General features: G+C 45.2%; 1 protein-coding gene across 4 annotated transcripts in view; it reads right to left on the bottom strand.

The window, feature by feature from the left end:
- Positions 1–26,455, bottom strand: part of larp1 (La ribonucleoprotein 1, translational regulator) — a 55,047-nt gene extending 28,592 nt beyond the window's left edge. For all 4 annotated transcript variants that reach the window (XM_063203640.1, XM_063203639.1, XM_063203641.1 and 1 more), the window contains exons 1-3: positions 25,795–26,455; positions 2,122–2,183; positions 1,474–1,539 (exon numbers count right to left, since the gene is read on the bottom strand). In XM_063203640.1, coding sequence (XP_063059710.1) covers positions 1,474–1,539; positions 2,122–2,183; positions 25,795–26,182 — 516 coding nt within the window. In that variant the 5' untranslated portion in view covers positions 26,183–26,455. The remainder of the gene's footprint in view (positions 1–1,473; positions 1,540–2,121; positions 2,184–25,794) is intronic.
- Positions 26,456–26,755: the final 300 nt, after the last annotated feature.

Below are 26,755 nucleotides of genomic sequence, written 5' to 3'. Positions count from 1 at the left end.
TTATTTTTAAATAAGTGTTCCCGTTCCAGAACATAAAAAATAATAACGTTTCCGGTTTTGTTTCTGTTCCCTGTAAAATACAAAAAGTTCCCGGTTTTCGTTTTCGTTTTCGTTCCTTAAACCGTTTCAAAGCCCTGATACTAATACATAAAACTAGCATGATTAGCCAGGCTGAGTACCACTGTACAAAGCTAAGACAACATAACTAGACCTAATGCTTGTGCACTACATTTGCACAAATAGTCAGGTTGAACGTTCACAGGGTCTACCGCCAAAGCACGTCTCCTGGCAAAAAAGCAGTCCTATAACCTTTTAACCTGAACCTGGTGACTTAAGAAGGGCTGCTACTGCAGCTACTCTGGTAGTCTGGTAGCCTGTGACACAGTGTGCGCCGTGCATGTAAGAGGCTAATCTTAGCGTCGTCAGTAGGGGCCTGGCATCTTCTGTCTGCCTCGCGTAGCTCAGCACCATCGCAGCACGAGTCCAAATTAAGAAGAGTTATCCGCCGCGGTGGCGTTCACTCCTGAAGCTCTGTGGGCCAATCGCGTAGTGGATAAGACGGTACAGAAGAGGGTCTGAGGCTGAGGCTGAACGCTGCCTCTCTAGAAAGTGGGGGCACTGAGGTGGAGGGGGGCGGAATGGGAGTGGGCAACTCTGCTAGCTGGCATCCTATATACACTCAACCCCCTAAACCGCACACCCACCCGGGTGTACCAGTGGGGGTGGGGGGGGTTGTACAACTTCCCACGGTTGTAAAGGAGCCTGGTGAGAGGTGGGGCTAAGCGAGTCCAGAAACATTGATTTCATAACAAATGAAAGACATGTCGTTACGGTGATGGTGGTCAAGACAAGAGGACAGAGGATTATTTCGATTGTAAGCTTTTTTCTAAACATTTTCCATTTTATCACGTCTGCAAAGCACTTTGGGTACAATTATGTTGAGTTTAAACATGCTATTCAAATGAAGTGACTTGACTTGCCCGTGGGTAGCAACGGTTGTAAAGGTGACTAGTGAGATGAAGCAAAATGAGACCAGAGACACTGATGTCATAACAACACAGAGATGACAGGGGAAGCAGCTGACTACCGCATCTGAGGAAGTGGTGGACACTATTGCAAGTCGAGGAGTAAAACACAAAGAAGTCTTTAACTGCAGTAGACTTTTTTTGCCAGTGTAGGTGGCCCCATCACCATAAAGATGATCGTCTTAAAGCTGCAGCTAAGGAGAGTCTTTTTCACAAAGCTGAATATATTTGTTTGTGTCTGTGTGTGAGAAAGACAGCGAGCGAGTGAGTGAGAGAGACAGCGAGCGAGAGAGAGCAAGAAGAAAGAGAGAGAAAGAAGAGAGAGAGAGAGCGAGCGAGGTAGAGAGCGGGAGAGAGAGATAGGGCTAGAGGTATAGAGCGGGAGCGAGAGAGAGAGAGAGAGAGAGAGAGAGAGAAAAAGAGAGAATGTGTGTAATCTCCAACTCACCTGCTGATCCTTGCAAGCGATCTCTCCAGGGGTTGGCCAGTTGTTAGCATCACCAAAATCGCCCACCTTCAGAAGAAAAAGATCAGCACCCCATTTTAGAGACTCTCTTTATTGCATCATCACACACACACACACACACACACACACACACACACACACACACACACACACACACACACACACACACACACACACACACACACACACACACACACACACACACACACACACACACACACACACACAAACGCGCGCGCACACGCACTCTTATAACACCATGTGACACGTGAGGCAAGAGGCAACAAGCTGCAGGAAAGGACAGGAGGAAGTAGATCGACTTGCACCCAAAGGGTTCTTTCCATTATCCTTCATTCTCGCTTGTGCTTGTGGCATCATGATGGCGTCGCAAGTTAAATTACATTACTTGCAAAAGCACAAATCAATGCTAATTATCTAATTTGCAACCGGGTTGTGGGGGAAAAGTCCCCCAAAAGTTGTTTGGGGCCAGGCTTCACCGTTTTTCCCCACGAAGACGGGGCCGTCAGGCCACAGGTCGAGGATGCGAGTAAGGATAATGGAGGGAACCGAAAGACAGCAAGAGGGGAACGTGAGTGTGGTGTTGGGGAGGATTCGGGTGGGTGTCTTTACCTTCACTCCTTTCCTGGGTCGAGGGTTCCCTGCCTTCACCACCTTAGCTGGCCCAGTGGACTCTGTGGGGAAAAGGAGAACAGCATTTAAAAAATGATACACAGGAGCACACACACGCACATACATAGACAGACACAGACAGACACAGACAGAGACACAAAGTGAAAATGTCCAGTACAATCTGTGGGAAAGGGGGTTAGGCATTTAAAAACATGCACACACAATACACCAATACGAAGTGCAATACATTCACACAGATACATAGAAAACACTGCAACAGGCGCAAAGTGAAAGTGAATCTTTAGGAATCCAAAGCGTTATGCTATGCAATGAGTCATCTAAAAAACATGTCAGGACCTCTCCATTCTCTCTTCCTCTTTCTCCCTTGGTGCCCTCTCCACATTTTTCTCCCACTCCTCTTGTGCATCTCCCTCGTTCAACACGGTGATTTTCAGAAAATGAAAAAGGAGCTACTCGTCCATTAAAAAAATATTCCCCCTTTGCCAAACAAACAACCTGACCACCACACACACAGTCAATCCTGTAATTCTGCAATCCGTCAAGACACTTCCTGTAAACACGGGGCCATCTACACTTGCCTCGCTAAGTCACGCCCACTACGACAGACGCCCCTTCCTGGTTTGCCTGTTTGCGTGCGTTCAAACACACAGCACAGCCAACAGCAGAAGAATGCTGGGACGCCTCCCACCTAGGCCTCCTGAGAAGCTGCTTTTTTTAGTTAGACGTAGAGTTCATGTCAGCCCACTGAAAAGTTTTGGGTTTTTTTAGGATTTATGTCATATTTCATATGAAACTAGCAAACAAAAGGAGCATAACCTTTTCAATCATGATGGTCAATTGTTTGATAACACCCTCCCCCAACACACACACACACTTTGACTAACACGTCTGCAGTTAATGCTGAGATACACCGGTGAGGACGGCCCAATCACATATAAACAGCCAATCACACAATCCAAGCATGCATCCACACACACAGACACACACACAGACACACACACACACACACACACACACACACACACACACACACACACACACACACACACACACACACACAAACACCTTGTTTGCTTCCTTGAATATCAAGTTGCATAGTCATACAGCTCAGACATCCAAATGACCCATCAGCCACCATGAATGACATTGCAGTAAAACTCCCTGTGTGCACGCATGCACACACATACACGCGCAGATGAAATCGTGTGTGTGCACACCATGGGCCAATTCCCTGCCTTCTGGGGGATTCCTGAGAACAAGCGCTTCGGCGGATGACAAGAGGGTGTGACAGGGGGAAGGAAGGTAGTAGGCAAGTGGATCTGTTTCCATGGGGATAAGCCACAAACGGCACCACATATGTAGATGGGAGTTCCCTGGCCGAGACAAGGACCGACAGCATGTGGTGGAGAGGAGACACACACACAGCCCTGTCGCGCGCGCGCTCACGTGTGTGTGTGTGTGTGTGTGTGTGTGTGTGTGTGTGTGTGTGTGTGTGTGTGTGTGTGTGTGTGTGTGTGTGTGTGTGTGTGTGTGTGTGTGTGTGTGTGTGTGTGTGTGTGCGCGCGCGTGTGTGTGCGTGTGTGTGTGCGCGCGCGCGTGTGTGTGTGTGTGTGTGAGAGTGTGTCCGTCCCTCTTCTCCCCTCTCAACACAAGCTAGGCAAACCAAAATGCAAATCCACTGTGTGTGGATACTGCTTCATCATGCTAGCCAATGGGAAGAAGAGGAAGGGGAGGGGTTTACCACTCCCCCCACTTCCTGCTGTTGCCAACTGACAGTGGGCGTGGGACTGACGTGTGTAACGGATCAGGCACCCACCTGCATACTTTGCAGCAGCATCTTCACAGCCACAACAGCCTTTAGTTTTAACCCATTCAGTCTCGCTACAAAAACACATAATTAATTAGAAAAAGAACAAAGCAAAACAAGAGCATCAGCGAACCAACCAGCCACTGCTGCCTGTTACATTACAATCCCTTTGATTCCTAGTTTTAAGTCACCCAAAGGTCAGTAAAAAAAGACAAATCTATTAAGTCAAACTGTTCACCATCAACAACTGTTCTTGCTCAGTATTTCGTTTCGGAGAGACCTGAAGGCCACGCCTATACCACTCAACATGCTGTAGCCCGCATGAAGTCATCATGCAGCACTCAAGGAGATTACACAGCAGGGGCTTCTTGCCAGGGGCAGTCAGAACTCTGCCACCGGTCTTAAAAAGAAGTAGTAACTTAGTTAACTTAAGTCTCACTTTAACTGATACCATGGTATCTGGGCACTAGTGGAACCACTGAAAATGAGTTCATTCGTAATTGTCACAGCCACACTTGTGAGAATTATTGTGGATATATTCTTGAATCTGTAGCCCAGCAATGAGAGGTTTGTTGGGAGGGACAGGGACGGCAACCGATGCCGTAGTTGTGGATATTGTTTACGGCTCAATGTACAGTATGAAGAGCGGCAATAAATAGCCATGTACAGTGACGTTCACATTCAACACATACTTGAAGCCAGTCCACCCTCCACTTGAGTATGGCAGCTCCTGCCTAAATGCCCACTGCTGGGCCGGGCAAGGCTGCTCTGGATATTAATGTCAAATTTCTTGACCTTTGCGTGTATGTGTGCACATATTTGTGTGTATGTGTGCACATATTTGTGTGTGTGTGTGTGTGTGTGTGTGTGTGTGTGTGTGTGTGTGTGTGTGTGTGTGTGTGTGTGTGTGTGTGTGTGTGATGAAGGGTGGTGTGAGACCCATGTGCAGAGTGAGCACGCGTGACATTTTGACAGCGGTATGATATGATAAAGTCACTTCATTGTCGCGTGCTGATGGTGAAACCCAGTGGCAGACAGAGGGCGTATAGGAGAGTGTACACCACCACGCCTGCAGTGAGTCCACAACGCTCATCTTCAACAATAGCCTTCAGAGCTGATCTTAGTGAATGTCAATCTTACATTATGTGTGTGCAAGTGAAATGTGTCTGTACCTTACAAACGATTCCAACAACTGACTACTGTCTAAGTCCTAAGGCACGTTTTTGGAACTGTGTGTGTGTGTGTGTGTGTGTGTGTGTGTGTGTGTGTGTGTGTGTGTGTGTGTGTGTGTGTGTGTGTGTGTGTGTGTGTGTGTGCGTGCGCACATTTGAAGTACCCACAGATCAACACCACAGTGTGTGGTGGTCCTGATGTCAAACCGTCTAACACAAACTCCCAGTCTCCCACCCACACAGGCATTTACACTTGGCACCAGCCACCGGTTAAATGCTTAAGAATTAGAAAAAGCTTTTGAAGGATTTCATGCACAAAATAATGATTGGTTGATGAACGAATGCCTGGTGAATCCAATAGTTCATTTTATTTATTTGCTAAACAAAAGGCTTGCATTTCATTTACTGAGTTAATTTCATCCTCTATGGGTTTCTGTTCCACCTACAATCGAAATAAATCCAAAAACTGAATAGCGCAGGTGAGACATACAATTTTATCTGTGGTTATAATGGTTACGACCCTGTTGTGGGAGGTGGTGTCAAAAGAGATCACTCATCACTGATTAAGAAATGTATGAAACTAGTACCATTGACATTTCCACATCCAGTGTACGACGATGGATCACATTTCTTCCTGCCACATCATTGGAACTTCCCGGGTCAAGTCCAAAACCACATCCTCCTTCCAGTCCTCTCATTCACCATTTACATTTCAACCATTTCCTCTCCTCCATTCCTCCTTCTTTCCTGCTGTGTCACTCCATCCCTCTCTCTCTCCTAATATTGACCCTCTCACTCTCCATCAGCCATCCCAATTTCACCACCACTTCCTCCCCGGATGAAACCAGCTTTATTGACACACAACCCACACCAGGTGTGTGCCCTTTCATTCATTCACCAATTCCCTTCACAGCTACCATTACCGCCTACCTACATTCACTGTCCACCATTTCTTCTTTTTTTTCATGCAATCTCTCTACCCCTTGCTCCGAATACTGACTACCGGTAATACCCCTTTCTCTCATTCACCAATTCCCTTCACTTCTACTCTTCCCTTCTCAAATGATCCCTCTTTCTCTCTCTCCCCCCGTTCCCTCCCTTCATGTCTTCTATGGTCAGTGAGCCAACATAAATACATTGACACACTGCACGGCACGCTCCCTTCATCCTTCCAGCTCTCCTCTGCAGCTGATCTGGACTGCTGCCGGCTGCCGTCTCTTCCAGCGGCAGTCCAGGTTACCACATCTGATCGGGGTCTAATTTGGGCGCTGCGAGCCCTCCACGGCCGGACCCAGCCCAGGATCGCTTGCTAAAATTAGCCAGTCAGTCTGCACCACACCACCGGCCCTTTCTGCTCCAAAGTAGGACTGACCCACAAAAAAGTTGAAGCGCACACACACACTGGCATCCGGTGCTTAGCCATTATGACGAAGCAAAGTCGCCCTCAGCAAGCTCAAAGGTCTTTTGTGACAAAGCTGTGCACACAGAGAGGTCTAGCCACCACACACACACACACACACACACACACACACACACACACACACACACACACACACACACACACACACACACACACACACACACACACACACACACACACACACACACACACACACACACACACACACACACACACACACACACACACACACACACACACACACACAAAGAGAAATTCAAAAGAAGAAAGATAAAGTACCGAAAAAAGGAAGAAGCGTTGGGGTCACTTCTGCAGTGAAGTTACACAATTGAGAAGGCTCATACAGAGGGTATTTCTCAAAGTGAAGTGTTCAAGCCTTCCCAGTTCGAGTAACGTCCATTTTTCATCTATTTCACCAAGGAGTATTCAATAACTAGTTCTAAGTGTAATTAATTAGTTACTCCTTGGTGAAATCAATGAAAATGGACATTACTCGTCTCGCACTAGCAAGACTAGAACATTTCACTTTGAGAAACACCCAGAGAGAGTCTCTAATGCGGAGTGTAAGTAGCATTCCGTGACCTTTGCTCCCCCCATTAACCCCGCCCCACTGCCCTGACCCCAGGTTACAGAGCACAAACAAATACACACACACACAAATACACACACACACACACACACAAATACACACACACACAAATACACACACACACAAATACACACACACACACACACACACACACACACACACACACACACACACACACACACACACACACACACACAACACACACACACACACACACACACACACACACACACACACACACACACACACACACACACAAACTTGAACTCTGTGAATGCTGCTCAGCAAACACCCCCCACCCTACTCGACAGACCCCACCCCCCACAACACCCTGCTCCTGGTCGCAAGCTTAACCGCATAGTTTCAGAAGAATAAATGCAATGACTAGACTGGAGGTCAGCAATAAACTAATAGGCTAATACAGTGCATGACAGAGTTCTCCTTTTTGTAGTTTCAAACTGAAAAGTCTATTTCCAACAAATGCATATTGTGCCATCATTTCTTGTAGTGCTATTCTCATATTAACTACTCCAATCATTGACGGCTGTGATAATTGTTTATGCTGTGGAGCTGCCAGTAGAATAAATATTAGCCAGCTGGTGTGTTTTGGTTCAAGGCAGATGGTGCGTTTGGGTGTGAGAGTAGTGAGAAGTTGAGGCTGCGTCCTTTCCAGTGTGGGAGAGGCAGTCAGGAGCGCTTCAGCTTCACACACACACACACACACACACACACACACACACACACACACACACACACACACACACACACACACACACACACACACACACACACACACACACACACACACACACACACACACACACACACACACACACACACACATAGGCGGACAGACAGACAGGCGCACACACACATGCACAAGAATACTGGCACCAAATCCGAACCATAACAATGGCTTAGAAAACAGCTCACGAGGCCATCCCATTTAAAAAAAACACTACAAACACAGCAACCATGTTGATTTGACGTTGAAATATTGATTTAACTGTGATATAATAACCCATGATTACCATTTCTTTGGTGAACCAACAAACCAATATCTCACCCGCAGACAAAAATACAAAGTAAAAATAAAACAAGCAATTTTAAAGTGAACCTTGAGATCAGGAGCTACCACAGCCCAAAGCGGTACCCTTAGCGGTCCAGACGCACCACTACAGCAACAGAGTAAACGCCCACATATAGCCGAGACGCACAAGGTTAAAACGTGCACTTGACCCTGCAGTCTGACCCCGTGTCTAAGCCTCCAGGGCAGCCACAGTTGCCTTTTGCCCCCCCACAACCACACGCTACTCTTATCCACATAACTATACAACACCACCAGCCAGTAAAGCTTGGACTGTACTTTTCAACTAGAAGCTCAACAGCCGACAGGCCATAGATGAAAGAAACACTAGAATCAGAAGAGTGCAAGGCCTAAGGGAAGCATGAGCTAGCGAACTCTTGCGCACACACACCTTTTGACAATGTTGGCTTCTCAGACACACACACTTGCAAGTTGCAAAAACTACTCTGGCACACGTCAACAATCTACCGAAAACTACTTAGGCTGGGCAACAGGGTCATTTTTAAGTATTTTTTATTCAGTTTTGGAGATCATCATAGTCTGCCTTTTTGGTTTGTAGGGTAGTACTGCATCTCACACAGCCTGTGCCACAGACTGAACTCTGACAAACTGTACACAAACACAAAACCATCTGCCTTAAGACTAAATCTAGAGTTGATTTCTAAGGAAGGACCTGCAGACACAAAGGTGGTGAAGTGACTGAAACTCCAGAATTCAGCAGCCGTATTCAGCGAGTCCCTGAACGCATTAAAAATTAACCTGCTGCGGCTCCTGCCAAAAATACTATCACCTCCTGGGCCGATACAGACAACGCCGCAAAGAGAGTCGCTCGTGACCTTGAGGCTTGGTGCACGTTGACAAACTGCAGGGGGCAAAAAAAGTCTGACATTTTCATTTTTCTCCTGCTCTGCTTCTTTATGTATGCAGGTACTGAGGGTGTGCTCAGCCCCCTCTGCAGGTCTGGAGGAGAACCAATGCATGGCATGTGCTGCACGCGTCCGTCCACTCCAGCCTGGATTCTTTCAGGATGATGAAATCAGGGAAGTGGATTCTAGGGGCTAGTTAGGGGAGGTTTTTCCAACACTGCGGCCATTTGCTCGCCCTTAACGTTTCCTCACACAGGAATGCTAGCGGGAAAGGAGAGGATAGGAGACGAGCGAGGAGAACAGGGACACACACCCGCATACGACAGGCTCGCAGTGTGTGTGTGTGTGTGTGTGCTGACCAGAACCACTGTGCCAACACAACTTGAGAGGCAAAAGCGGACACGGACACACGACAGGCTCGCGGTGTGTGTGTGTGTGTGTGTGTGTGTGTGTGTGTGTGTGTGTTGACCAGAACCACACTGTGCCAACACAACTTGAGAGGCAAAACACATTTGATCAAGTCTTCGAAAGACAGACAGACATTCAGAGATATTTTTAAGCCTAAATAGAGGGAAATGTGTTCATGACCCAACAGGCTGTTTTTCTCCTCGTTTCTGTTCCTTTTCAACTCTCCTCCCTTGCAGCCCTACAAAACAACATCTGCTGAAATTCACAGGTGTGTGTGCATGCATTTTTCTGTATCCAATGACAGGTGTCAAAAAGGTAAACAAAAAACTGTGTCAACAAGCATAACGGACGCAATTAATGAAGAACAAATAATTACAAAGGCAGGGGTTACCCCATTCGGTAGGACTGGTTATAGATGTAAACAGTACGGCGACTCTTAAAAAAAAGCAAGTTTCTTACTGCATGGCAAACCCCTAAAACAGAATATTTGTCTTCCCATCTGACTGGTCAAAAGCAGAGACACTAATTACAGAGTAAATGGTGTAATGATTTACAGACGCTTCAACTAAGTGTATTTACATAGTTTATCTAAACTAATCAGACACTTCAAACAGATATCCACTGTCACATCTCAGAGCCGTAATAAAATAGCTGAAGGCCAAAGAGCATGTGAATGAAACACAACGAGAGACATTTAATGCAAGATGCACAGCTCGTCTGGGATTGGGTGGCCTAATTTCAGGATTCATGGTTCCGAATTTCTTGTGAGGGTAAAATAAGACATTACACTTTGGACCTTCAAGGTGTAGCTTAAAGCCTGCACAGCTAAACGCCTGACCTGGAAGCAGCACAAAAAAATGACCAGATAAAGAGAGAAAAAGTTCACTTCAACCAGGATTTTCTGCTTCCACTTATTTTATTTTCTGGGACGCTTCGGGTAAAACCCTTCTTCAGACGTGATGTCCAGAAAATGCTGGTTGAAACGGACATTCTCTTTTTACATTGGACCTTCAAGCCAAGGCAAGGCAAGTTTGTTCACATTGCCTAGATTAGAACAAACAATAAAAGCTTTAAAAACAATTTTAAAGGATTCAAGTTATCTGGAAAATAAGTTCCAGACGTTGCTGAATTAGTAAGGATGCCAATGGTGTGATTGACAATGCAATACCTCTACTCGTTAAGAAACTGAGATGCTGAAGATGTCTGCATCCCTATCTGCATAGTCCAACTAACGGACACGCATACATAGGTTCAGTCTCAAAATTTCTCCCAACAACACCACTTCTCATTTCTATCTTTAAGGGTGAATCACACACAGCACTGATACCCATACGAAGTGTCAAAGAAAAATTCTAAGTACGAAGCTCAATGGCAATCATGCTCTACAACTTCTTAAAACAAGGCAGGACGATAATTTTGATTTCTTTGCATGTGTAGTACATGTTACGTACCGGTATAATAAAGCTAACTTAGCGTTGGTGTTTAAAACCATGCGAGGCAAGCATTTGATTACCTAGGTTAATGTGGCAACAGCACATGTGTCTTAGCAGCACTAGTGGTGCACCTACTCAAAAGATGAAACGACATGTGATGCTTCGGCAAACACAACATTCCATGGTATCTAGGCTACTGGAGGACTCATCTGAAAAGAATTCTAACTGAGGATTCTAGGTTTCTCAACACAAGTCAAGGGGTGTGTTCCTCTTTCAGCTATGGGTGGTTCTCCCAGTGAGAGCATCTTGAAGAATGCACCAGCAGCCTACACCCTGTCTATCATATCAAACATCACGTCCAGCCACCCAGCTAGTCCAGTGCCCACACCCTCAACACTCTGACTGACCACAGATTATCAGGACTGACACATGAATGGATGGAAATACATGGCAATCATTTAAAGTTAAAGTAACAGATGCTGCAGACAGAGTAGATTGTTTGAAGGCAGCCATTACAGGTGTTACAACACAGCAAATGTGTTAGTCATGGTGGCAGGAGGGTTAGCAGTATCAGTGTCCTCAACATGACTGGGAAGGCCAGTCTTTATGCTGGGGTGTTTCATATGAAATACCGTATGTCAATACCCCCAAAATTTTACACAATTTTTGTAAAACAACTAAAAAGGTATTACATTCAGAAAACAAAATCTTTATCTTTTCAGAGTTCCTTGACAAGGTGGTAGGAGTTGACAAGGTGGCTGGGGGAAACCCTGATAACGTTGTTCGTTCAAACAAATGAATTTTGCTAAGAAAAAATGTGACCATTATAATTCAACCTACGGTACACAATTTAAGTGCATCAACCAAAAAAAGGCTAATGTATGTTAATGACATGCAATATGGGAAGTGATGGAATCAGTATGGTTACAGAGATAACAGCTGAGCAAACTATGATGTTATGCAAAAATAACGGCACAGGAGCTGGAGTTTCAACCGACAGATAATAATAATGACGCCTGCTCTGGCAGACAAGAGACCAACAGCACTCTAGCGCATCAGTGCAATGAGATCATCTTTATATACAGCCGTTTTAGTGGAATGACCTCATCTTTCAAGCGTGTTCATATAGTATCACTTTTAATACAAATTGCATGACAATGACAACATGACACAAATATACGTTTATAGAACAGTAATGACTAATTTAAAAGCAACAGTGCTTTTATTTATCTTGGCTGGAGGACTTAATAGATACAAAAATTACATTACAGTTAATCTCCCAATTTCCTTCTGGAGTCCAAAAGCATGCATGCTGCCTCTGATACACAAGTATAATGGTACATAAGTATAATGGTGGTGTGACACATGTATGCATTGTCCTGGACATGCTGACCAATGACAGTGTCAAGTGGTCATGCTGGAAGTCTGGGCACTGCAGAAAATCACAGCCCTGTCTGTGACACTCATCATGACAATGGTGCGTGTAGTCTGGAATGTTACCTCAGTTAGTAACCTACTTGGTTGCAGTGCCATTTGCCATCGCAAACATACTAAGTTGTTAACTAGTTATCAACTACACTGTCGAGAAACGCACAACAGATTCTCATAAGGATGGGTGCATGTTACGCTAGGGACACTGAGCAGGCGAAACGAGCGAGGCGAAGAGAGGCGAAGTTCAGTTTTCCATTCTGACAGCTCGACTGCCATCAGGTCGTCGCTGCAAATCAAATGGAATGAAACGGTCATGAAATTCGCTCCTCATTTGCATGATATTAAACTTGGTTGAATAATTTCGCTACTGTACGCTTGCCTTCGTCTCCCTCACAGGAATGAACGGCGAAATTCGCTTCGCTTGGCCAAATCCGCGGCTGTGTCCCTACCGTTAGCCTGGCTATTGCGACTGCAATTCTTACCTTTATGAAATGCCTCTGTAGGCTGAAGCTAAAATCGACCACCAATTCTCCACTGACATGAACTGGGTCCTTAAACTCGCAAGTAAGGTGTATTAAACAAACCAGGGGTGCGTTTATCGAAAGCGTAGTTGTTAGCCAGTTAGCAACTTGGATAGTTGGCAATGGCAAATTGCAATGCAAACAACAAAGTAGCTCACGTGGTTAGCAACTATGGTTTCGAGAAATCCACCACAGGTGTGCAGCTGTGCAGCGAGTTTGGACGGGCCCAGGCTTGGTGCTTGTGCTTGTAGTCTGCTTGGAAGAGATTCTCATTAAGGGTGGTGCTTGTAGTCTACCGAGTGCAAACACTGACATCTTTAACACATCACACACACAAATATTTGGCAATTCAGGTTGTTCAACCTCATCCTTAGCCTAGAAATCTAGACGCCCCTAGCGACCGCAAATTGAATTTGCTCCCGGGGGCAGTCTAGCGGACCCCGGTCGTTTTGCGAGGCTGAAAGTTATCCGATGACAGGGCCAATCAAATCGCGAGGGGGGCCGGGCTACTTAGTAAACAGGAAACTTTCTAAGAAGAAGCATGGTGTCCGTCCGTGCTACGTACAGCACGAAAGTGTTCACTTAATTTAAAAAGCCTGGATGATAATACATTTCGTGTCTGACATGGATTGATGTAATAATACACCATGAACTTATCGGACACAAATAGATCACAACACATTACCATTTGATCATTCGATGTTTTAAACTAGCTCGGTAAGCTAAGTTGAGCATTTTACAGAACCAGATCACACGCTATTATCAGACCACTACTGTAGGTGTAGAATGAAATTGCTGCCCCAATTTCTAATAAGACACAATCACATGCCATTAAAAACGAGACATTAGGGAGCTTTGAAAGTCTTTGAGTAGCTTACTAAATAGATGGGAATTACATAGTCTACAAAGCTAGTGGCTAGCTAACCTGTCGTCAATAACAGCCTTGTATTATATGCCTGCCCCAAATTCTAGTAAGATCCATGTAATTAAAAACGAGACATTTGGGAGCTTTGGAAGTCTGTAAGTCGCTTACTAAATAGATGGGAATGACACCTAGTCTACCGAGCTAGCGGCTAGCCAATCTGTCGTCAATTACACAGAGCTTGGTATCCGTGTATTAGTTATGGGTATACAGCTAGCTAGCTAACACCGAACATGCCATGTTGACAACAATGATAAATATAACCATTTAACAAGCCCAAAATGGCTCAACATTTCGCTGGTTGATCAAGGAGGGCCATGTGGTTGAAAACGAGGCATTTTTGAACTGTATAAGTGAAAACACGATTTATTAGGACACTTTTGTGGCTGTGGTCATCACACGCAGATTCCCTGATTGTCGCTCCCAACGCAGGACGCTCCCCGGCCGGCTGGGTATACAGCTAGCTAGCTAACACCGAACATGCCATGTTGACAACAATCATAAATATGACCATTTAACAAGCCCCAAATTGCTCAACATTTCGCTGGTTGATCAAGGAGGGCTGTGTGGTTGAAAACGAGGCATTTTTGAACTATGTAAGTGAAAACACGATTTATTGGGAAACTTGTTTGTGGCTGTGGTGATCACACGCATTCACTGCTACGACGCCTCGGAGTTGCCGCTTCTCAAGACAGCTGTGACGTTACACAGAAGTGTGTGGGGATTGGTTGTTTGCCATCCAATTGCGTGGCGTTGAGTGCTGAAGCAACCGTTTATCCCGCCCACACTGCTGCCCAGCCCTCCTAGACCCTGGTACAGCTTTTTGCTGTACGGCGTCTAGATTTCTAGGCTACCTCATCCTAGTTGTCAAGGTGCATGTCAATTGTAAAATACAAACACAAAAAAGCCTATACAACCTCCCAACTCAAACCACAAGTCAAACACCTTGATGCTGACTCTGCTGAGACGAGTTCTCTTCTAGGACAGAGCTGGCTGGAGAACCCATGTCTCGCGGCCCGTTTACGGCCCTTGTGTCCGTCTTATCCAGCCAGGTCCCCAACACAATTATATGTTGTGCAGCTTCACATGAAATATGATATGGTTTGTAAAGAAATGTTAGAAATTGCATGTGGAATACAGCTACGTTATATTTTCAGGGGACCTAGTGAAGGTGAGGTCTGTTGTGAAGGTGGCCCCCTTCAACATAGGCCTTAAGTGCAGGGGGGTAGTCCTGGTTTGTGTTCGTAGTATGGCCCTTGGAGGACTTCACAAAATTTGAAGTGGCCCCAGAGACAAAGCTTTTCTACCCCTGTTCTAGGACTAGGCACTGGTGAGGGTTAGCACCACAGACAGAAGGACAGACAGACATTACAGACAGACAGACAAACAGACAGACAGACAGACCACCCCCCCACATCTGCCATGTCATGTCATCTCTCACACACACATACACATACACACAGTGCAGCACAGCAGACACTGAGCCACCACCACACCCTATCTGTGTTGAAGCCCTGATCCTCTCAGACTGCAGTGTACTCACACACACACTGCCCTCCTCACCAAATATGGAGGAACACGCAGACCAAGACTAGGCCATCCCTCTCCCTCTCTCTCAAACACACTCAGGCGCGCGCGCGCACACACACACACACACACTTTGGAGTCTGGAAACCCCACTACAGTCCCCACGATTCACATGATCTGCCTAATGACATCAGTGCCCGCTGCTTAAGTTGCACACACACACTCACACACACACGCACGCACACGCTTGTACACAAACACAGGGCTTAGGACCGGTTGAGCCTTCACACGGCTCGACTCAGGGAGTGTGAGCTGGGGTCAATCCATATCACGCCGCACAGCCGCAGAGGCTCGACAGATAAAGCAGTCCTACTCAAGAACACACACACACACACACACACACACACACACACACACCAAGAAAACTTGCTAACAGAGGTCTCTTTGCAGATTAGAAACACCTCCCGTCTGTTCCAGAAAGTACCAACATCACAAACACACACACACACACACACACAAGGGTCCAGTCACTGGACAGAGAAGGCTCAAAAACTCTCAGTCAGTCAGTCATCATCAAATCAAATTTCATTTTCAGTTTTCATCTGAAGTTCAGAAACACATCTGTGCCATGCTCCAGACATCACACTGTTTATAGATGATGTTGCTAGAAGGCACAAACTTCATTACAACTTAAGTGAAGAACAGGGCGGGCTGGAGTGCTCACAGTATTCAACTGATGGTGTGTGTGTGTGTGTGTGTGTTTGTGTGTGTGTGTTCGTGTTTAAATAGACACACAAGAGAAAAAGTGAGTGTTCAGACACGGACACACATGCTGCCCTCATAATTGATCAACTACAGTGGCCTGTGTCCAAAGACTGGACGGGACACACTGACACAGCCATTTAACCAACTGATATCATACTTCCCCAGTTAAGACAGACAGACACACACACACACACACACACACACACACACACACACACACACACACACACACACACACACACACACACACACAGACACACACACACACAGACACACACACACAGACACACAAACACACACACAGACACGACAAGAGAAGTCAGGGCTTCAGACATCAGCACCAAGATCAGATCTGGGAGAATGTTTCACACTCTTTTCACACAGGAACCAATGGCAATCCATCTTTCGCAAAGCAAAGTGAATCGCAACAAACCTTACACAGCAAGGAGCACCAATAAGCAGCATCAATACTGGCCATAAAGGCTGAATGCTGAGAGCACTGGAACCAATAATACAGGTCTCCATGCGGCCATGTCAGGAGGTGTGATTGACGAGAGAGAGAGAGAGAGAGAGGAGAGAGAGAGAGAGAGAGAGAGAGAGAGAGAGAGAGAGAGAGAGAGAGAGAGAGAAGAGAAGAGAAGAGAAGAGAAGAGAAGAGAAGAGAAGAGAAGGTGTGTGTGTGTGTGTGTGTGTGTGTGTGTGTGTGTGTAGAGAGATAGATCTTTCACCTCCAGCTGATGAAGCATCTCATCACCAGACAACCTCCCGGATTTAAACCTGACCTTGCCATGCCATGCCACGCTAGACACACCCACCCACACAAACAGACTCCTCGGTTTAACTCCGGAGCACTTGCCTGGCTCAGACACGACACACACAGAGGTGAAACCAAGGGAAACCGATCAGGGATAACATTCAGAGCTAAAACAGATCGGTGTACATTGACTACATTCTCATAAGAAGCGGATAGGACCTAAATGAAAAGAGCGAAAGAAAAAAAAAGGATTGAATAATAAAAGGAGGACAACCAAGATAATAGAAAGGGGAAAGGATGGCAGAGGAGGAGGAGGGAAAACGAGGGAGCAAAGCCTGTGGGGACTGGGAGAAGAGATAACAGGACAAGGCAATCAAGATGTCCGCAGACAATTGCATTGATGAGCCTTCCATTTTTTTTTTTACTGCTCCAGGTGACCCACTGGGGAAGAGTCTCTCATGCAGTCTCAAACACTTGTGCACACACATACACAATTTATACTGCCTGATTATTCATCTCTTAACATTAGTATTTGTCTGGCACACACATAACTTACACACCTCAGTCTTCACAGTTGGGCCCCAAGGCAGTGCATTGAAACTACAGCACTTTCATTTGGCTAGTTCTCACTGTTTTCAAATGAACTTTACAAATAAGAGTAATTCATTTGTTGGCACAGTCCTGTTCCAGACGCACCAAGAATGGCAACGCAGTCTCCGTCTTTGTCAAACACACACACACACGCACACACACACACACACCTTCAATCGACGCCTCACTGCTTCATTAAGCCGAATGAGGCGTGATAATAATCCCATTACAATACCGTGCATCCCTGGCCACTCGAATCTGATGGCGGTGGCGGATGTGACGTTTGTTTGCGTCTCTTCACAAGTCTTACCCTAGCTCGACTGCACTGTTGTGTCTGCACCAGATTACCAGGCAGACTTACTGGCAATTGATCACCTTCTACGCGTGTTGTTTTTTTCATTGGCATCTCCATACATCAAATATTCTACAGATGTAAAATGTCATGCTACATGATATGCTAAATGCAAGGATGATGTTTAATCTGACTCAAACTCAAACCTTCATCCTATATTTCCCATTATGCTTGTATGAATTAAGACCACCATCAGGGTTCTAAGAATGGCAATTGTTTCCGTTTAAATGTGACCGATTCAACTAGTTTCATTTCTATGAGACTTCACATCACATTTCATACAAAAACAGCACAACATAGTCCTAGTCTTTCTACAATCATGATGGTCATAGACCTGTCTCTAATGAGGATTAGTGCCCCACTCACCTTACACAAACAACAAATGTTCTGAGGGAAATGTTGTGTTTATGACGTGGCACTTATTGTCTGCTCACCCATGACTCCCTGGAGTGCAGTTGTCTTGTCAGATAATATTTCCAGGTCAAATTACAGACCGTTTAATTTTCATTTTTTGTAAGCGTTTTCTGAATGGCTGTTCTCAGCGACTAACCAGAAAAGCCAATCACCAATGGCCTCTTGTTTCCTCATCGACCTATGAGGTGCGTTTGGAAAATGACCCAGGCCGGTCTCGAACCCGTGTCCCCAGAATGAATTCAAGCATTACAGTCTTGGGGGCACTGGCGTGCACAGACATTTTGGGGGGCAGGTCCTGGGGTGTTGGTGGGGGGCATGTGGAACTGGCGGCTGTCACGCTTCGGTTATAATTATTTTTATTTTTTTTATCACATTTTAATGAACATTCCACAGTAAGCTAAACCAAATATTTAAAAATGTTTAAAATTATGAATATTATGTAGGAAAGTTAAAATGATTAGATTACCATGCCGAGAGCATAATTTACCGCATGGACTAAAAAGTGTAGCCTACTGTCGCTTTAACTGTGCGTCTCCCAGCGCAGCAGTTGAACATAGCCTACTTGCAGTCATCAGGAAGCGATTCATTCAGATTCCTTACTTGGAAAACTCTGCATCTCCGGTCATTTTTCCTCCATTAGTACTGATTTTAATTAGTTCATGTGCGTTTTCAAACTGTTAAGACCACTATTAAAGCCCAACTATCATTGCAAGACATTATCAAATCGTATTACACTGGTAGCCTATTGTGAGTGAAAACTGCTTCTTTGGGTCGGAGATTGTATCCGTGTAAGTAATAACACTTTTCTGGAGGTGTCATTAAACACAATCCTGTTTGCCGCCGCATAAGACATTACTGTGCACCCTGTTATTATTGCTGTGCAGAAGGCTATAAGTGGCAGATTTGCTGGAATTCACCCACAAAGTTTTTTTTCCTCCCTGGCCATGACCGCTGTTCTGTTCCATGCCGCCGTCTGTTACAAATGTGATTTGGCGCGTTGCATAGGCCTCATCAGGAGGCCGACGTTTTCCCAAACATACCTACATGAATCCTCTCGCTGTTTCCCAAACATTCTACAGAACAGGTTCATCGTTAGACCTGAAACTGTTTGAGCAACTTCTGGATTCATTATAGGCTAATAATGGTTGTTACAATCATGTTACACTGTGTTAATTGTTGACATAACGGCTACCTCTTCTGCGGTAGATTTGATAAATGCACAATTAGCAAAGTCTCATTATAAAAGTCAAGGCTCTATTTAGATCACTTCCAAAGTCACTCACAAGCAACTTTCAACATCTTAAATAGGCTATTGACTGTTACCTGGCTGGAGGGGAGAACGGTGGGGGCTGCCCGCCACACTGCTGCCTGCGCAACGCGCTTCCGAATCTGTCAGTTCAAGCGCGCTCACGTTGACAAATGTGCCGTTGGAGGGGGCATGAGGCATTATTATCACGCGATTTTATTGTCTAAATGATGATGGGAACATCGACTACAGCGTTAACCCTACATTTAAGGAATAAAATAATACAAAATAAAAATAAAAAACGAACTTTCAAAAGGGCACTTTTGTCCGTTAAAGGCAACTTGGTGCTGCCCAAGCAACACCTCGTGTCTATCTGTGCACGCCTATGCTTGGGGGATACATGCAGGGATTCACCATCCAAGAGCAGTTGTGAAAGCCCACCTGGGAAACTCCAACTCCCATTGTCATCGTGACACAGCACTCATCAGCACACAAATGCTCACGGCACACAACGAAATTGCATATATGCCTCACACGTGAAAGGGAGCTGCCAATTCCATCTTTAACAGAACAAGGCTTGAACAACTCAGTCAGGCCAACACCACAGGTCCCAGGCCTAAACATTCCACAAGAATGTATGCACACAGTAGCTCCTCTTATACACATTGACTTAGCTGCACTACAAATGGGTCAACAACACAAATTAAACAAGACCTACTGTACTTTACAAAATGCCAGGGCCAGTAACCTTCAAAGTACACTCACATGTAGCAAGAAAGGAAATCATCCACACACTTCCCAGAAATCATAACACAAAAGTCTCACAAGTCGTAACAAAGGGTGTGTTGAGTCATGCAAAGAAAAAAAAACACATCTCTTAAAACCCATTATGACACTGCATTGACCTGATTTTCAATTCGGAACACATTTGTAATGGACACTGCTGTGTGTACAGCCTACAGCCAATCAGGCGCTCCGTTACTGGAGATGTAGCCTGTCATCAAGAGCGTCACTGCCTTGTCGTCAGTGGCCTACTGGCCCCATGTTCTGCAGCATTCTTCAGCGGCGTGACAAGAGGCCATAAGACAGACCGCATGCTTTAAATACCGTAGGGTGCAATGCCATAGCACATGGACGAGGACAATCACACATTCACATTGCATCCCAGCACCCAGGGACTCTCTTCCATATTGTTTTTCCACAGGAATAGGACAATATGTTTAACCACCACTTAGGGCTGCACAATTAATCGAAAAATAATCAAAATCGTGATAACATAGTGAAATCGAACTCGTGATTTTAATCGTGATTTAATCGTGGCAATAGTGACCTACTTTTGAGAGCGTCCTTGAAGCCAGAACATACTGACAGGCTGGTGTTTCTGGCCTGAAATCTGTCCACTTAAGTTTCATGCTATTGCCTTTACATAATTATTACAATTCATTTTATTTTGCTCATCCCGTATGTAATTCATTCTTGGTTATATTTCGTCTTGTTATAATTTTCAAAGAAATCTGCAAAAATCAATAATCGTGATTAATAATCGTGATTATGATTTTGACCAAAATAATCGTGATTATGATTTTTTCCATAATCGTGCAGCCCTACCACTACTGCACTCCTTAAGACACACAGAGAGAGAGAGAGAGAGAGAGAGAGAGAGAGAGAGAGAGAGAGAGAGAGAGAGAGAGAGAGCGAGCGAGAGATGCGTGTTCCTCTGAATTTGCCAGTTCAGTACACTTTCTTTCTTGAGCAGACACAGTACTGATCAGTTAAAAACAGGGCATCGTTTTATTTATTCATTACATTCACAAAACACAACAGACCAAACAAACCTGAGATTAATGGTAATGTTCCTGTGTAATCGTCCTTTCAATGGGCCTTCAGTCAGAAGAGGAGATGAATCGGGGGCAGTGAGGGAGACGAGACGTCTTTTTGGAAGGAGCTCCACGGGGGTCCTCCTAACAACCATCGACTACTAGCCTCCCCACCCCCGTCCTCAGTGTCATAAGGGCCCACCGCAGCTCCACCCTCCACAAACACCCCTGCTACACCCAGCAGCAGCAGCAGCAGCAGCAGCAGCAGCAGCACTACAACAAAGGCCAAGAGAGGTGTCCAAAATGCCAAATAAGGTGAGGATGCTAATTCAGATGAAGGATGCGAAGACAGAGAGATAATTGAGGCGTTTGATGTAATGGCATCACTCTACCATCAACCCCCTTTCCTGAGAACTCTTTTGTGTGTGTGTGTGTGTGTGTGTGTGTGTGCGTGTGTGTGTGTGTGTCATCTTTCCTGCTCTTTCACCCCTGAATACACTTGGCAAACAGTCAAACCCTACCATTAACTAGCTACCAAGCACTAAACAAACTAACAGGAACAGACCTTGCTTAACAGATTAAAAAATACCTTTTGCATACATCTTGGGTATCATCAAACAACAAACATTGCAGTAAATGCCACCTAGTGTAAAGTCTACCTTGCCCCTTCTTTTCCCGGGCCAGAGATAAACTGCAACTGGAGTGTTCTGCAAACAATTTCTTGCGATAGAGTAGGACTATTAAACGGCATGGCAAAGCAGAGGGGGTAGCACGGTAATAACGTACCTCATCTGAGTTTGTACAGTTATACAGCCAACGCATTTGACTTGTCATTTTGAGCCAACTCATTTAGTTCATCAGTTACTTGCTCTTTGAAATGTAAGGAACATGTAGAAAATGCTGTTTCCAACTGCAAAATGACGACCTAAATACACATTTATTAGTCGTTTGTTCTATTCTCATACTAAATGTCATTTCAGGACACTCAGCTTTTTGTCAACTCCAAAATTTGTTACTCCCATATCCTCAGGTCAACTCACAATTTCTAAGTAGTTAATACCAATTGCAATATTTTGTCATGCTAAGGTCATTGATTGGTTACTGTGGTGGCCAACCCAAAAATATTATGTGAAAGGTCAAAAAAAAAGTGTCTGCCAAATGCAATGTAATGTAATTATAATGCAAAAGGTGATTTGGGTATGCTTAGGTGGATGTCCCATCATCCTCCTGACGTGTTCTTTCAGGCAGAGCAGTGATGTAGATCACTGCATCACTTCAAAACAGCCTGAAGCGTAGGCCTTCCCAAGAAGACTGAGCAAGTGATCCATACTGTTGGAATGACTAGATCAACAAGTCTTAAACACACACATACCGGTACACACACACACACACACACACAGGTACACACAGGCACACACACACACACACACACACACAGGTACACACACACACACACACACACACACACAGGTACACACACACACACACACACTGGTACACACACACACACACACTGGTACACACACACACACACACACTGGTACACACACACACACACACACTGGTACACACACACACACACACACTGGTACACACACACACACTGGTACACACACACACACACACACACACACACACACACACACACACACACACACACACACAAACACACACATTCATTTCTGCACTGATCAATTTAAAACTAGCATAACAGGTCATCTGACCACAAAGACCATCTCCTCAAACTTGTTCGTTCAGGTGTGTTGTAATGAACTACCGCTCTAACCATGCCTATACAGGGAGGCAGTGGTATACTACCTACTCAATGACACACATCCCTGTCGGTAATATTCAGTGAGGTCAAGTGTGTGAAGAGCTACCCTCTGCAACAGGTGCACTCAGAGCCATGAAAGTAAGCCGATCCCATTTACCCATTTACCGATCCCATTTACCTCAATGTTCCATGTTTTATACAGTAATGGCAGCTCATGGAGTCTTTGACACATACACATACTTTAGTAACAGGAAATGGGCATAGAACACAGAAAGTGTGATAAAGTTAAATGTAATGTGCTTCTACGTCATCCTTGCCTGTTATGTAGCGGTTCTGTGTTAGCGAACAGAAAATCGCTCTCTGGAACTATTTGAATCATGTCACCAACCAAATTCCTGTACACCGTTTCTCACAACTTTGAATCCAGGCTCTGGGTGTGCTCATCCCATGGTCATCAATGTGAGACTAGGACTGGGATAGTAAGAGGGGATGGACAATAATTATGACACTGAATCGGCTTTGGACAGACTGCTCTGTGGAAACATTTGTCAGTAAAATAAAACACTGCATGGTTAGAACTAGTGGTTTTAGCCTGCAGCAGGGACAAACAAAACAGGGGGGTTGTTATGTGTGGGTACAGTTCACTTGAATAGAGGCAGTCGTTTGCTTTAGAGATAAAGGCAGGACCTCCACAGTGAAACGTCACCTGTGTACCATATTTGTGTTAAGTTAGTTATGTATGGTACAGTACGCAGGCAGCACCTTTTGAAGATTTAATGTCATGCATCAGTCTAGACTAGACCTACAACACGTGACAAAGCCGGTGAACGATGCCACGTTCTTTTGATAGGAGATACACAGACTAGAACTATTGCACAGACGCTTGACAACACTGCACATCTTCTCATTCTGACAAAATAGAACACATCGTTGCACGAGCTTAATCCACGCGTTCGGTTTTCCTGAACACGGAAGAGGGGGGGGGGCAGACCCTCCCTAAAGCTAGCATCCCCTCGGTGGAAAACAAGCGACAGCCTGGCTAGCCTGAGCATGACATGGGGGATGGGAGGCAGACGAGAGAAAAATCGGATTTGTCAAAGGGAAACATGACAGTTAGTTATTCCATCCAGTTTATCTACATTTACACGCAAGCTCTTCGATTGCATCACACAAAAAATGAACAGTCATCCCCAAATGCACGACGTTAACCGTGGAAAAGGATTCCATCAGCGAAATCACATGGCTACCACCACGTTGTCTCTTACTACCCAAAAGGATGATGGGATACGATTCTCGACATTCCGGTCTGTTCTCGTGGTTGTAAAGCTTAGTTGGCAAAAGATGGGTTGTATTTAAAGATTTTGACCCAAATTTGTAAGACTACGGGTGACATATATTCGATGAATGACATTGGATTGCTATTAGTTGGGTAGACGTTTCAAAACAAAGGTGGTTCAATCTGGTTAAAATTCCAGCTAACTAGCGTTAGCCAAAAGCCTACATGGTTAGCCAGCAAGGTGGCGACCACTTCGTGACATGCTATTTGGTGAAGAAACCTTTTACTCAAGCTACCATGCAATGTTATTCTGCCGATCAAGGTGGGCTGCATGCACTTCGCGAGCCTGAAAACACCACACGTCAACTGTAATTCACAGAAAAACACGCTTTTATTCAATAAAAGACCATTGTTCATTCCTTGGGCGAACACGTGGAAATCACACGTGATGTTCCATAACAAATGTGTCAGCTTTTTGGATTGTGTTGCATTTTTGATGCCAGTTGTCAGATTAAATGGCGATCGGGGATTCATCATTCAACACCACCGTACACACAACATTACATGTTTGGTAGCGTATCTAAGTGCATTCTGCACATTTTGCTCAAGCATATGGTTGCTAGCATCAAGTAGCACACACACAGTCAAACTTGCATGGCCTAAATGCTGAGCTATTGTTAGCCTGATCAAACTAGCTAGTTGACAAGCAGTAGTGACTCGGACATGAAAGGCTTTACAAACATCGACACCACAGCATGTCGTATGCTCACACTGAAACATGGGCAAGTTTAGCCTTCAGTGCGAGGCAAGGCAAGTTTCTGATCAAAATGTGCGTGATGGATTTTCAGACATCTCTTGAAGAAGAGCTTTATTTTAACGTCAGGGCATGGGGCTTTCAGACAGCGTGTACACAATGCTTCCGATCTAATGCATTTACGATATGCTAAAATAACAGTGACAGTCTCTCGCGAACATACCCATGCACTCCCCACACACAATTATCCAGCCACCTTCTCAGAGTGATCGACAACTACCCACAAAAGGAATGGTCAGCCACTTTTAAGTACTGAACCACTAGCTAACCTGTGCTAGCTTCTGCCAGGTCTTGCGCTTGGCTTCCAACACAACAGCATTAAATATTTTATTGTCAAGAGAGAAACCTGAAGGCAAGACCCAAGACGACGTGTCTTGGCATATCCGTCATTCACAATCAAATCCCATTAGCTTACGTTCTTGCGTACTCCAGAAATAGTGTTTGGGCCTTGTTCTATATTTAGCTAGCAAGCTGGAGACTGTCTGAGGCGTCAAGCACTGGCTCGCCTTAAAATGTGCCTTGATACGGACACACTTTCACTTGTCCTGCGATGGTGACATTTAAAAGCCACTTAAATTAAATGCAATTCACAGATGGCTTCGGGGGAAAAAAGACCAAGACATGCAAATCCAAAACAAACCAAGAGATTTATTAAAAAATACTAACCCTGATGTGTCTGCCCGTTTACATTGACCACGGTGACGGCGTTCATTTTCTTAGTCCAAGGGTTCACCTTGGGCGGTGGAGCTTCTGTAAACTCCTTTTTGTTGTTCTTAACGCCATCCTTGGACTCATTAGGAGATTCTCCACCCGAATTCAGTTTCCCTTCATCGCAGCTCTCTTCATTCGCATGCCGTATACTCTGTTCCTTGGTGGTGCACCCTCCCAACTCCGCATCGGTTCCCTTGGCAGTGTTCGCCTCGTCCGAAACGCCCGTTGGCTTTGGCCCCTTCTCCATACGGTCGTCGCCGTGTTTGATCTGGCCTGCATGCCCACGGTCCTCCGGATTCAGCAGAGGATTGTTCGGCAGGAGAGCCTCCACCTGAGTGGCCATTTCTCCTTTTCCAAACACGATACCCCAAATCCGTCTTCAACCTACCAACAAAAACGTATGTCCAGCAAATAACCTTTCTGTCGTATCTCTCTCCACTCCACCCCTAGACCAAAAAGTCTTCAGTCTAAGATGCAGAGTGGTTTCTCTAAATTAAAACATTAAAAAGCTGCCGTAAACCCCTTTACTAACACTAGGTAATCTCCTCCACTACCAGCAATATGGATGACCACCACCACGCGATAGCAGTGAGCGCGCACGCACACACTAGGAGGAGTGTCCACGTACAATGATGTGTGCGCGCAGTCGGTTGATACCGAGGCCAGTGACGTCGGTCTCGCCCTCTCCAAGGAAAACACACATTCGTGAACCGACTGCACTGCCGTACTGCACTACCTTACTACATTAGAAAGCACGTGTACAACCACTGTAAAGCACGTGTGTCCTCATGCTGTAGACGGCATGCTTTTCAGGGTGAATTAGTGCATATGGGATTTCTACTGAATTTGCTTCGTTGAGTTTTGGGGCATTGTTTTACAATAGGCTAGTAGTCAGCTGAAGCCATGGGGTCACACA

The sequence above is a fragment of the Engraulis encrasicolus genome, chromosome 7 (assembly GCF_034702125.1).
Source record: "Engraulis encrasicolus isolate BLACKSEA-1 chromosome 7, IST_EnEncr_1.0, whole genome shotgun sequence".
NCBI lineage: Eukaryota > Metazoa > Chordata > Actinopteri > Clupeiformes > Engraulidae > Engraulis > Engraulis encrasicolus.
The sequence above is the reverse complement of the archived record's forward strand: the minus strand, read 5'-3'. Positions and strand labels throughout refer to the sequence as shown.